General features: G+C 36.2%; 1 protein-coding gene across 1 annotated transcript in view; it reads left to right on the top strand.

Annotated features, from left to right (window-relative positions):
- Nucleotides 1-14,413, top strand: part of GUCY2F (guanylate cyclase 2F, retinal) — a gene marked incomplete at both ends in the record, with an annotated part of 92,860 nt that overhangs the window by 9,582 nt on the left and 68,865 nt on the right. The window contains 3 exon segments of the mRNA XM_079123607.1: nucleotides 636-710; nucleotides 713-755; nucleotides 758-885. Coding sequence (XP_078979733.1) covers nucleotides 636-710; nucleotides 713-755; nucleotides 758-885 — 246 coding nt within the window.

Genomic DNA, 14,413 nt, shown 5'->3' on the forward strand with positions numbered 1-14,413 from the left:
GCCTTAGTGCCATTCATTGTCTATAATGGCCTTGGTAAGGGTGAGAACAGGTGGCCAAAATTTTTGGAGTACATGTTTGTAGGAGGTGGACAATAAAAAGCAATAGTGATTATGGGAATATCTCCCCTCCTCTCCTTCTAGCCTTCTTATTCTTAGGTATGGGTGTACTTGCTATTTATTGAGTCCTATGTACTAAACCCATTACATGAATCATCTTCAGTCATCACTACCTCTCTGTGAAGTACATATTGTTACCTCTATTCATGGATAAGGCAGAGAAAAGTTAAGTAATGTACCCAAGGTTTTACAACAAATACTTTGTGGTGTTAGAATATTAACCTATCCCTTCCAACCCTAAAGCCTCTTTGTTATGGTATCTCCCATTTATTTTACCTGTTTTTGTTCCTATTGAGTGTTAGGATCTTACCCAGATACACAAACAAGAGGCCCTGAGCATAAACATCAACTTCAGACTTCAATCTCTTACTTATAATTGTAAGAAAGAAATCATGTGCAATTTGGTTAGAACACATTTGTTCATTTATTTATTTCTCCAATCTATAGTTTTGGGCACTACATTACACCAACAGATTGCTGTCATAACCTCCTTGCTTTGTCAGTTTCAGTAAATCATCATGTGTATACATTCCACCTTGGTTGGGGGAGAGACCCAGATACACAACTTGGAATGGACTAATGATCCGAAAATGCTACTCTGCTCTGCAGTTTACCTTGTAAGCACACCCCCTACCAGGAACAAAGCTCTGGGAAGACTATGATGCTGTATTGACCATTACAGAGGAGTTCCAAGGAAAGACCTTCCATGAAGCCTATATGGAAGAAGCAGCTAGGGCTGAAATTCACAAAATGTTGGAATCACACCAAGTAAGTGCATACTCACAGTTATTCTGAATTGAGAACCTCAAAAGTGTAGAAAGTAGCTATCTTTTCCTATCAATAGGAAACCCAATCAGCAGCAGGTGACCACACACAAATTAAAACACCTTTTGTTTGTAGAAAACACTTGAAGAACAGTGTTGGAGATATTTTAAGCAACCCACAATGACAACACAGTCAATGAAGCAAAAACAAAATATATTTAAGAACAGGAAAACAAAACATAAACGAATGCTGTTCAAGGGAACCTAATAAAATAGAAGTGTTATTTGTGACTGGAGTTTTGAGCCATTTCAACAATCAGACAAAAGAACATGTATATAAAAAATATAAACTTTAATATTGATATGCTAATATTTGGAGGGTGTAGATTCTTTCTATAGGCATTTGAGCTTCTGAATACTAAACCTTAGGTTGAAGTAGACTTCACCTACTCACTAGGCTTTCTGGGCCACTAGAATCCAGCTTCACGAGAGCAGACCTTTTGTAAAATATACTGTTTGGAGGAACATAGCAGAGCATGTGACCACACACAAGAGAAAGAAGATGGGAAGGGCAGAGGTACACATACGTAGGTCTTAAAAACAAGAAGTCAGATTAAGTCACTCCTCCTTTGTGAGAAGAAAAGAGTAAGTGGGTAAGGAGAGACCAGCAGTGTTTTGCTGTTAGAGCTGTCTTTATATTAAAAGAATTATTTGGAATGGGCAACAAGTCCTCCTTTCTAATATACAAGGAGGAATAATATTTATACATACACATGAATGTATGTATAGATATACTTAAGATTCAAATCATAGTCACTTAGGGCCCAGAGGAAGAAAAAGGAGTAGGGAGGGTATCAAAGTAGAGAAAAGGAGAGCAAAGACACAATCAAAGAGAAAGAGTACAAAGAAGACAAGGAAAATTAGAAAATTGGGGAGGCAAAAGACAGCAGTTAGATTAAAATGCATATACAGGTTTCTATAGGTTGGAGGTCCAAAGTAGACAGTAGACATTTTCAAAATTATTTAGAATGACACATAAAGAAGTTTAAAAGTTCAGGCATGTGCTAATGTAAGTAACAGGCAGCTCAACACAAATTGTCCTAAATAACACTTCTTTTTCAAAACTTGAAATAGGAAGTACTCCAGAGTTGGTTAATTCAGCAACTTAATGATGTTATCAGTAAACTAGGTTCTTTTCATCTTTACACTTTATAAGCTATAGCATGCTAACTTGCCCTTATGAGCCATTTCTTCTTATGGTTGCAAGATGGCTGCCACAGTTCCAGATATTACATACAGGTAGAAATGTCCAGAGGTAAAAATGGAAATTTCCCTCTCTTATGTTTCTGTTCAAGAGTGAATAAATCTTTCCCAGAAATTCTCCAAACAGACTTCTCCCAGATTGAGTCCCATATCCACTCCTAAACCAATAATCTGGAAAGGGGAATGAGACCATTGTGATTAATCCTGTAATTTCCAGAAAAGTGTGAACAAAATTATGATGCTGTAAGAAAGAAAGCTGTCAGGTAGGCAGTGGATAGGATCTAATATTCACACTTTCCATGACATTCTCCTTTTTATCCACCCTTTATTTATCTAGTGAGCTCCTCTCTCTCTCTCTCTCTCTCTCTCTCTCTCTCTCTCTCTCTCTCTCTCTCTTTCTCTCTCTCTCTCTCCCCCCACCAATAAGTGATTCAGATGAAACAGGTGTATATGTCTCTTTCTGCCATGATGACAAAGATTTTCCCAATTCTTGTTCTAGTAAGAAATGTGACTAGCAGAGTTATTAACAGTGTGAGTTTTGAACTTTACTACTACTGATATGTCTGTAATAAATCTCTCTCTTTTTCCATATAGAATGGAAAACAACTGCTCAATTTAGTCAACAATTACAATAATTTCTCAGATTGCTAAGGATGGTTGGTCAAAGCAGTTGTATGGCATTGCATTTATGGCCAATGATATGGCATCACATAAATATAGTCTGTCATCTTTCTACTTTGAGAGGTATGTGTGTATTGTACATGTGTATGAACAGATATATTGATATAAAAAACTCAGACCTTGTACTCTTGATATTTGATTCAATCCCTTTGAGCTTGTGGAACATAAGGTAATTAAGGCAAAAAAAAAAAAAAAAAGACGCCATTAGGTTGGTTGCTAGGCAGCCTGCTCTCTGCTTTAGACAAGGAAATAGAGCTGCAACAAAGAATCCAGAGCTTATTTTTAAAAAACTGGATTGAATGCATTCTACCCCCACTTTGCAGGTGTCTAGGCTAGACCTTCATAACCAAAGAATGGTGGAAGGTGAGACAATTATCTTCATGTCTCTGATAAACAAAACCCCCATTTTTCTTAATTATTCTGTTCAAAGGTATTTTTGAAGGCAGCTGGTATAGCAGAAAAAGCATATGATAAGGAGTTAGGCAAATTTGGGTTTAAATCCCAGCTTCAGGGGAAAGGTTGATCAATGGTACTAAGTTACAGTTAGATAGGAATATGTAAGAAGTTCTGATGTGCTTTTGAACTGTAGGGTGAATTATAGATAATAAAATATTTTGTATATTTCAAAAAGCTAGAGGAAAGGATTTTGAATGTTTTTACCATTAAAAAATGATAATGATTGAGTAGAGAGATATATTTAACCTGATTCAAACATTATACAATGTATACATGTATCAAAACATCACATGGTGCCTCATTAACATGCACAACTTTTATGTTTTTATCTATCAGTAAAAAATTAAAAAAAATAAAAATCCCAACTCTCAGTCTTACTAGCTTGGACGAGTTCGTTGGAGTTTTTGTTTTTTCAGTTTCCCTGTGTGGTGGGAAGTTATATCTGCTAGAATTATTGTGACTATTAAATGAAGTATAATGTATTAAATGACTAGCAGAGTGTCTGGCTCACAACTCTCTTCTTTTTCACTTTTTCTCTTTTGAGGCAAGGAAGACCTCGTTGGTGGATCATGACCCAGCATCTAAGTTATAGTCTGATCACTAGCACAGTGTCTCTTGATACTTCTGAATTTCAAAATTGTTTTGCTTTCAGAATTTTAAATGGTATTTTCTCAGGTCAAATTATATCATTCCATGTTTATCTAGAGAAAATTGCAAAAAAGAGAGACAAGGTTTCTGTTAGTGTCAGTTCACAAAACCCAACTGGGTGCATCTTTTATCAACTCCATTCAGTGACATCACTTTGGTAGCTTAAAATCAGGCATGGTAGGAATATTTGCATTACAAAATTTGGTAAATGCTACAAATAGGAGCATTTTTCCTGTCCATAAAACCATGTTAAACATTTATTTTCACATCCCTGCCTGTACGTGGTTCAAATGCTGGTGAAATAGATAATAAACAAATAAGTAAATGTATTAACAAGATAGCTGTATTATGCTCTTGCCCAAAATCTTTCATTGTAATTGAAATATCTGTATATAGGCTACATTGCCCATAGCAATGGTTTGCAACCTTTCTTAATTTATATCCTTGCTTCTTTAAAAGGTTTAAAAAAACAAACTATCAAAGGGATACATGGATGTATACATATAGTTTTAAAAGGCAAGAAATGCTGAAAGGCTTATGTCAAAAACAAAATGGTCCTTAGGTCACCCTCCTACCCTTCATCAAAAGTAACAATTTTCATATCTTTTAGATCTTTGTTCTGGCTTTTACCTATATGTTTCTAAATGCTATAATGCTATTAGTGTCTCTTGATTAGTCAATTTTGAACATTTGTTGCATTCCTAGCAAAGTTGAGGGAGAGAAGGATCCTTAGTTCTTTTTTACTTCCTTACCATCCCTCAAACCCTAAATATGATTATGTCACAATTTTAGTTAAATTCATTGTGTATGCTTTGTGTGTGGGGGGGCGGTACTGGGAATCAAACCCAGAGGCCCTCTACTACTGAGCTACACCTTCAACCCTCACCTTTTTTTTTTTTTTTTGATACAAAGGTCTTGCTGCATTGCTGAGGCTGGCCTTGAATTTGGCATTCTGCCTCAGCATCTGAGTTATTGGGATTACAGGTGTGTGGCACCATGCCTGACTCATAGTATTTTTTTTTTGTACTGGTGATTGAATGCAGGAGTGCTTAACCACTGAGCCACATCCCCAAGCCTTTTAGTTTTTAATTTGAGACAGAGTCTCACTGAGTTGCTTAGGGCCTTGCTAAATTCCTGAGACTGGCTTTGAACTTGCAATCCTCCTGCCTCAGCCTGCTGAACGGCTGGGATTTTTGGTATGAGCCACTGCTCCCAAGTACTATTTTTTACATAGCATCTATCTAAATATTATTCAGTGCTGAATCCATGTAATAGTTTATGGTTATAATTCATGTCACATGTAACTTTTTTATTTTTAGACTGAAGTTAAAAATTTCCTTACATTAATTGGAACTCCTAAGTCTGCCAACACTTTCTTTTTTTATTTTTATTTTTATTGTAAACAAATGGGGTACATCTTGTTTCTCTGTTTGTACATGAAGTAGAGGCATATCATTTGGTAATCATACATTTACATGGGGTAATGGTGTTTGTTCATTTTGTTATTTTTTTCCTTCCCCCCAACTCCTCCCACCCCTCTTTTCCCTCTATACAGTCCCTCCTTCCTCCATTCTTGCCCCCCCTCATACCCCCCATTATGTATCATCATCCGCTTATCAGTGAGATCATTCGTCCTTTAGTTTTTTGAGATTGGCTTATCTCACTTAGCATGATATTCTCCAATTTCATTCATTTGCCTGCAAATGCCATAATTTTATTTTTCTTTATGACTGAGTAATATTCCATGGTATATATATTATCATAGTTTCTTTATCCATTCATCAATTGAAGAGCATCTAGGTTGGTTTCACAATCTGGCTATTATGAATTGAGCAGCTATGAACATTGATGTGGCTGCATCACTGTAGTATGCTGATTTTAAGTCCTTTGGGTATAGGCTAAGGAGTGGGATAGCTGGGTCAAATGGTGGTTCCATTCCAAGTTTTCTAAGGAATCTCCACACTACTTTCCAGACTGGCTGCACTAATACTAATTTGCAACCCCACCAGCAATGTATGAGTGTTCCTTTTCCCCCACATCCTCGCCAACACCTATTGTTGCTTGTATTCTTGATAATCGCCATTCTAATTGGGGTGAGATAGAATCTTAGGGTAGTTTTGATTTGCATTTCTCTTATTACTAGAGATGTTGAACATTTTTTCATATATCTGTTGATGGCTTGTAGATCTTCTTCTGTGAAGTGTCTGTTCATTTCCTTAGCCCTTTGTTGATTGGGTTATTTGTATTCTTGGTGTAGAGTTTTTTGAGTTCTTTACATATTCTGGAAATTAGTGGTCTATCTGAAGTATGAGTGGCAAAGATTTTCTCCCACTCTGTAGGCTCTCTCTTTACATTGCTCATAGTTTTCTTTGCTGAGAGAAAGCTTTTTAGTTTGAATCTATCCCAGTTATTGATTTTTGCTTTTATTTCTTGTGCTATGGGAGTCCTGTTAAGGAAATGCGATCCTAAGCCGACATGTTGAAGATTTGGACCTACTTTTTCTTCTATAAGATGAAGGGTCTCTGATCTGATGCTGAGGTCCTTGACCCATTTTGAGTTGAGTTTTGTGCAGGGTGGAAATAGGGGTTTAGTTTCATTCTGTTGCATATGGGTTTCCAGTTTTCCCAGCACCATTTGTTGAAGAGGCTATCTTTTCTCCATTGCGTATTTTTGGCACCTTTGTCTAGTATGAGAAAACTGTATTTATTTGGGTTTGTGTCCGTGTCCTCTATTCTGTACCATTGATCTACCTGTCTATTTTGGTACCAAAGTTAGGAAAACTACCCAATTCACAATAGCCTCGAAAACAATAAAATACTTGGGAATCAATCTAACAAAAGAGGTGAAAGACCTCTACAATGAGAACTACAGAACACTAAAGAAAGAAATTAAAGAAAACCTTAGAAGATGGAAAGATCTCCCATGTTCTTGGATAAGCAGAATTAATATTGTCAAAATGGCCATACTACCAAAAGTGCTATACAGATTCAATGCAATTCCAATTAAAATCCCAATGACTTACCTTACAGAAATAGAGCAAGCAGTCATGAAATTCATCTGGAAGAATAAGAAACCCAGAATAGCTAAAGCAATCCTTAGCAGGAAGAGTGAAGCAGGGGATATCGCAATACCAGACCTTCAACTATACTACAAAGAATAGTAACAAAAAATGGGATGGTATCGATACCAAAATAGATAGGTAGATCAATGGTACAGAATAGAGGACACGGACACACTTTCTGATAAAGCTGTAAAATTCCCTGAAAACAATTTTTTACATGGTAGAACCTGTTTAATCCCTTATCAGTTTTGTTTTTGCTGATGCTCTCTACAGTCCTATTCTAATCTAAGTTTATTCTCCCTTAAGTTGGATGAACAATTATTATGGTGGGACCTCCATTTTCATCATACTAGAAATTCCCTTTCTCTCTTTTGTGCTAGATCCACTATTTCATGAATCTCATGAGTCCCATTTCTTTTTTTTTTTTTCCCCTGTCATTTTTGTAGAGCACATCCTCTAGTAGCTTCTGGTGAAGGTACACAGGAGGTAAATATTTGAGATATTGCGTGTCTGAAAAGTCATTATTCTATCTTCACTATTGATTGATAGTTTGGATGAATATATAAATCTAGATGAAAAAACCATTTTTCCTCAGTGTTTGGGAGACATGGCTTCTAATTTCCACTATTGGTATCGAGAACACCAATGTGATTCTTGTTTCTAATCTTTTAGTGCAACCTGTTTTCATTCCTCTTCATCTCCCCAGAAGCTTTTAGGGTTTTCTCTTTTTTCTGATGTTGTGAGATACCACAATGTTTTCTGAGTCTTTGATACATATTATGCTGTGCATTTCGTGGGGCCTTTTGATCTACAAGTTCATTCTAACTGGGAAATGTTCTTATGTATTTGATTATTTCTCCAATAGCATTGTCTTTGTTCTTTCTGGAAATAGTATTAGTTAGATGTAAGATTTTGTGGGTTCTTTTATTTGTCTTATTATTTCTCTTGTATGGTCCATTTTTTAATTTTAATTTTTCTTTCTGAGTTTCCCAACTTTGTGCTCTATATCTTTGTAAAATACATGTGTATACATGTAAAATAAGTAGCTATTGCATTTTTAATTTCCAAGAATCCCTTCTATTTTAATGCACATGCATTGGTTTCATAACAGCGCAGTTGTCCCTTGGTATTGGGCATTTCTTGTAGGACCCCCTTCTTATACCAAAATCCAAGAATGCTCAAGTCCTTTACATAAAATGGTGTATCTGCAGTAACATATACACATCTTACCATATTCTTTAACTCATCTCTAAATGACTTATAATACCCAATACAATGTAAATGCTATATCAATATTTGTTATACTGTATTACTCTGGGAATAATGACAAAAAAATTGATACATGTTCAGTATAGATATAGTTTTATTTCCAAGTAATTTTGATCTGTAGTTGTTGAATCCATGAAAGTGGAACATGTGGATACAGAGGCACAACTGTATTTTCTCTTATTTCCATGAAGATAAGCATATATTGTCTTTGAAATTTTCTTCTCTCTGCTCTATCTTTGTTTTTTTCTCAGTTCCTAATTTTTCATGTTTCTTTTTTCTAATCTTTATATTTTATGTTGTTTTCTTTGGATGTCTGGTGACTATAACTGTTGTTCATTTTTAAGGTAGAAGTTCTAAAAGGCAGATTTGAAGGTTTATATGTATGGGGGTTATTTTGACCAGTGGGTTTCCATATAGAGCAATTGTCTAGCTAACTGTTGTTTTGTTTTTTTGCTTGTTTGTTTCTGGTCATTATTGGTAGGTCTTGGCTCTTGGGCTAATTACTTTCTACAGATATGAGTCATCCAATCTCCTCATTGGGAGTTGTAATACTGGTGGCTAGTATTCTGGGAGGAATGTTGGGTGAAAGAAACTGGAATTCTCACTATTAATCATGAAGCCTTTAACTTCATCATTGGTTTTTGTGCCCCACCTCACTTTCAACTTCTCTGTGTCTAGTGTCCCAGCTCTGGAGCTTTTATGAATGAATTTAACCTGTTTCTTACAGAGGTCTGGCTCTTCTTAGCAGAGGTGGGGATAGGGGATATCTAACTGCTCCTTATACAGTTGCTCAAAGTGATTTCTCTTCCTTTTAGTGTCCATCCTTACCCCCACTTCTGTGGTACTTGGTGCCACTAATTTCTCAACCATTCCAGGATTCTCAGGGGGCAGATATGCTTATTGATTATCAATATTTCCCTCTTCAGGTGCTTAGGTTTGATTTCCCTTTACTCTGCTGAATCAGTCACTACTTCTATAGCAGTTTTCTATCTTCATATTCTGTGGTTCAGTTTTACAGATGTCTCTTAATATTATTATCTTATCTATGGAGGTTTAATGTTTCTGTTCCTTATTGTCCTTGTTGTTTGAGATTGGTATGTGAGAGGAGGAAGACAGTGAAGGAAAAAAATCTTGATTTCACTATCTTTAATCAAGACGTCTATGTAACGTAATAAAGAAAAAAAAGAATAAGAGTGAAAGTGGTATTCTTTTATTGATGAGTTTACCACAGCCTAATAATTAACTTAGCAGGTATTCACTAAGCTCAGATAGAGTACATTGCTTTGGAGGCAGACTACCCATGTGTACATAAGCTCAATATTTCTTCTTTTCCTCATTTTTAATTTGGGAATAATAATTATACCTACTTCACAGGATTTTTTGAGGATTAAAAGAGTTAATATACTAATGAACTTGCCTGACACCTAATAAACCTTCAATAAGTGCTAACTACTATTAAAGTTGTTATTATTACTGTGAATCAGTTCTCTTTAGGGGATATAATGGAGAACACAATAGAAAGGAGATCTTGGCCCAAGTGAAGAACAGATTTGCCATTTCAGGACATTGGGTCTATAACTAGAACTCTAAATTTGATCACAAATTCAAGATTAGGACAAGGAACTTGAACATGATACTTCCAGGATGATGTTACCTGTGTTCTGAAATGAAAATAATAGCATATAGTTTATATTCAGTGTTTATTCTGTACCAGGTACCTGACATAAATAATCCAATAGAATTCTCAGAAAAATTATGCAAATTAGATATTAATATGTTTCATGTATAAGGAAACTGAGAATCAAGGTATCTTGCCAAAGGTCACATGGGTGGCAAGTGGCAGACCTGGGATTCCACCCACATCTGCTACTAGAACCTGACCATTTAACCATAATTGTATCTTATTACACTGTACTAATAATATCTAGTGCTGATACTCTACTCAAGCAAAGTAGTATTACTAAGTAATAAAGTAACAACACTCTGATTTGAATAGTTTTATTGGATTGTTTTCCTCTGATGTAGGAGGTTCTAGAACTTTATGATGACTTGTGAAAATAGAACAAATAAAATAGATTTGGAGGTGTGAAACTAGTGACAAACTTCTTAATTTGGTCTCAGGATGATTGGTCGAGGATTATTACTTTGTACCTTTACACTTTGGCATAAGACAGACTTCTGAAATTGGGTTTGGATGCCTGCATTCTTCCTTTTTATTGTATTCCCAATGTTTATTTTCAAAGAATTTCTGTTGGCTACCAGTGCATATTTCTGGAATAAATATTTTGAATGTTTTATCAAAATGTGGCCATTTTAGTTAAGCAAAAAATATCTTCTATGTTTCTAAGCAAGTCTAGGGGACTTTATGCTCCACCTATTGTTTTCCATTATCCTAAATGTAGGTTCCTGGAAGGGGACTGCTAGGCTGAAGGGAATGTAGGTAGGACTGGAGCATTCCAGGAAGTAGCCCACCAGACAGGTCATTAGAAAATGTTGCCAAAAGCTCACAGTGGCTATGATTGTCTTTTTTAATTTACTTTTTTATTTTTACAGACTGCATTTTGATTCATTGTACACAAATGGGGTGCATCTTTTTATTTATATGGTTGTGCACAATGTAGATTCATACCATTTGTGTAATCATACATGTACATAGGGTAATGATGTCTGTCTCATTCCACCATTTACCCCACTCTATAAATAGAGGTATTGTGTTCATAAGCATCAAATCAAAAAGATTGGTCTATTATCCATCTCTTGGCCAAGTCCAAGGGTTGAGGCCATGTTTTAATAACAAATTCAATTACTCTTTTATTTCTTGATCTCTACATGTGTCTAACTTTTTATTAAAAAATGGTGTTGCCATTTTCTCTTTCAGGCATATTTTTATGTGCACTTCTGAGAACAAAATTGCTTGGAAGCCAGTTTTACATCTTGAGCAGAGTAAATTTGAACTGATGATAACAACGGCATGAACCATTAAACTGAAAAAAATCCAAATATCACTGCTTCTAACCTAGACCTTGTTATGGTTAAAAGCCTTAAAAAGCTTAAGGTAGAGCTATCTAACGTCATTAAATAAAAGTCAATGATACATTTTAATTTTCATTCATTTATTCAGGTCCAGTTCTATACAGTAGGCAAAAGCAATAGATTGAATCATCAGTGGTCTTGCCATTCTGGGCTGTGGTGGCAATAAGGTCATCAATCTGTCAGGAGTTCTTGCCTGTTCTGTCTTAACTGCTATGGGGTTGAAGTGAGAGGCCAGGACAGAAGGCCATAGAGTGTTCCTTCTTCTTTTATTCCGTCCTCCACCTCTTCCCTTTCTCATTATTTCCAGCAAGTGCAACTGGAAAACTTTTGTGACTACTGCTAACAGAGTATGCCTTCCATTTATGGGAAGGGGAAATTCCCATTGCTGAATGGCAGAATGGGTGAAATAGGAACTCAAACCAACTAGAACATAACCCAAGCCCTTACATGGAGAAAGGACCATTGCAACAGTCCATTTTTTGCAACCGAATGCTGTAGTTACAGATATCCTCTTTTCCTTAGTTTCAGATTCCTCTAACCACAATTTTTTTGTGTGTATGAATGTTGTGTGTGTGTGTGTGAGTGTAACATGGAGTAGACAAGATAATCCTGAAGAAAAGGCTTCAAGTTTTGGTAATCTTAGGGAGAGCTGACAGTAAGCTCTTAACAGGGGTCAATCCGAGGACACAAATGGCAGTGCAACCTGGCCAGCTGAAAACCTAGTGTGATGGGTCAACTCACAGGTGGGGGTGCTGCTTTCAAAAGTTTCAGTCTTTGCTTTTGGCTGTAGGTAGATGAAGGTCTCTTCCTAGAAGGCTCTGTGCCTTTTGGAACAGAACACTAGCCTTTTCTCTGCTTTCAGGGGATTGTTGCCCTGTGGATATTTTTTACTCATTTGCTTTATCAGTATAGATTTTATGCTCTGCCTTCTATCCTTGACTTATTGTCATAACCTATCAAAACCCTACAAAGTAGTCAGGGTCTTGCAAAAATCCTAAGCAATCAAATGGAGCATCCATGAATGTCAGGAGGGAGAATTAGTAAAAACTTTAAAAGGGACTCAATGTGTGGTAGGCAACTAAGGGTGGATGCCTTGGTGGCAGCATACATCATCCATTTATCATCTATTTCTACAGTGCTTGTTGAGGGAGTGTGGTGAGGAGAGATCATCAGAATACAACACAGGAGATGGATGTGGATTTAAACTCTGCTTGCAGTTGTCTCTGTTATCTGGGACAAAATTTTTGGTCTGAATAACTGGAAGAATGGAAAACCTATTAACAAAAGTGGGAAAACTCCTTATAGATGGAGTAGGAAGATTTGGACTGAAGATCAATATTGGTATCTTGAAATTTAACATCCAAGTAGAGATATCAAAGTAAACATTTGACTATGTGAGGCTGGAATATAGGAGAGAGGTGCGAGCTAGAATAAATCTGGGGCATAGATAAAGTATTTACAGCTATGAGACCAATAGAGACCATCAAGGGAAAGAGTGTACAGATAGGGAAGAGGATCAAGGATTGAGGTTTGCAGCATTCTAGCGTTAAGAAGTCAGAAATATCTTTGCCACTCATACTTCAGATAGAGCACTAATTTCCAGAATATATAAAGAACTCAAAAAACTCTACACCAAGAATACAAATAACCCAATCAACAAAGGGCTAAGGAAATGAACAGACACTTCACAGAAGAAGATCTACAAGCCATCAACAGATATATGAAAAAATGTTCAACATCTCTAGTAATAAGAGAAATGTAAATCAAAACTACCCTAAGATTTCATCTCACCCCAATTAGAATGGCGATTATCAAGAATACAAGCAACAATAAGTGTTGGCGAGGATGTGGGGGAAAAGGTACACTCATACATTGCTGGTGGGGTAGAAATTGGTGCAGCCACTCTGGAAAGCAGTATGGAGATTCCTCAGAAAGCTTGGAATGGAACCACCATTTGACCCAGCTATCCCACTCCTTGGCCTATACCCAAAGGACTTAAAATCAGCATATTATAGTGATGCAGCCACATCAATGTTCATAGCTGCTCAATTCACCATAGCCAGATTGTGGAACCAACCTAGATGCCCTTCAGTTGATGAATGGATAAAGAAACTGTGGCATATATATACAATGGAATATTACTCCGCCATGAAGAATGATAAAATTATGGCATTTGCAGGCAAATGGATGAAATTGGAGAATATCATGCTAAGTGAGATAAGCCAACCTCAAAAAACCAAAGGACGAATGATCTCACTGATAAGCGGATGAGGACATATAATGGGGGGTAGGAGGGGTTAGCGTTAGGGTTAGGGTTAGGGTTAGGGTTAGGGATAAGGAGGGTGGTAAGAATGGAGGAAGGAAGGACTGTATAGAGGGAAAAGAGGGGTGGGAGGGATGGGGGGTAAGGGAAAAAAACAGAATGAATCAAACAACATTGCCCTATGTAAATTTATGATTTTTAATTTAAAATAAATAAATAAAAAAAAGCTGAAAGGAAGGATTTTTAAAGTTTTTACCATAAATTAATGACAAATGTTTTAGGAGATAAATATATTTAACCTGATTTAGATATGATTCAATGTATGCATGTATTTAAAAAAAGGTGCTCCATTAATGCATGTTTTGTTTTTATGTATCAGTTTTAAAAAGATACTTCTGTTGCTTGAAATAAAAGCATTTGAGAAATTTAAACACACACACACACACACAAAAGAAGTCAGAAAAATGAAGGACGAAAATACAGGCCAAAAAAAAAAAAAAAAAAGTCTGCCTGCTAAATTTGGTCCCTGGACTAGACCAAGAGTTAAGAGTATTTTTGTTGGAGTTTATAACCAGAAAGGATCACAGAGCACATCTTTTCCAATCAAGAATACTAAATTCAGAAACAGAAGCTCTGGTTTCTAGTTTTGGTTTTATGCTTAGGTGAATGAACTTGACAGGTTACTTGACTTCCTTAGATCTCACTTTTTCTACCTATACCAGGTAACTTGTAATGTTTAGATGGTCATTATTCTGTATCCTCATTTTATTAACAAAGAAACTGAACTCCAGAGAGAGGTGATAAATGATTACCCAAAGATCGTGACATTAGGTACAGATCAAAGGCCAGTGTGTTATC

Source organism: Sciurus vulgaris (genome assembly GCF_902686455.1).
Source record: "Sciurus vulgaris genome assembly, chromosome: X".
Taxonomy (NCBI): domain Eukaryota; kingdom Metazoa; phylum Chordata; class Mammalia; order Rodentia; family Sciuridae; genus Sciurus; species Sciurus vulgaris.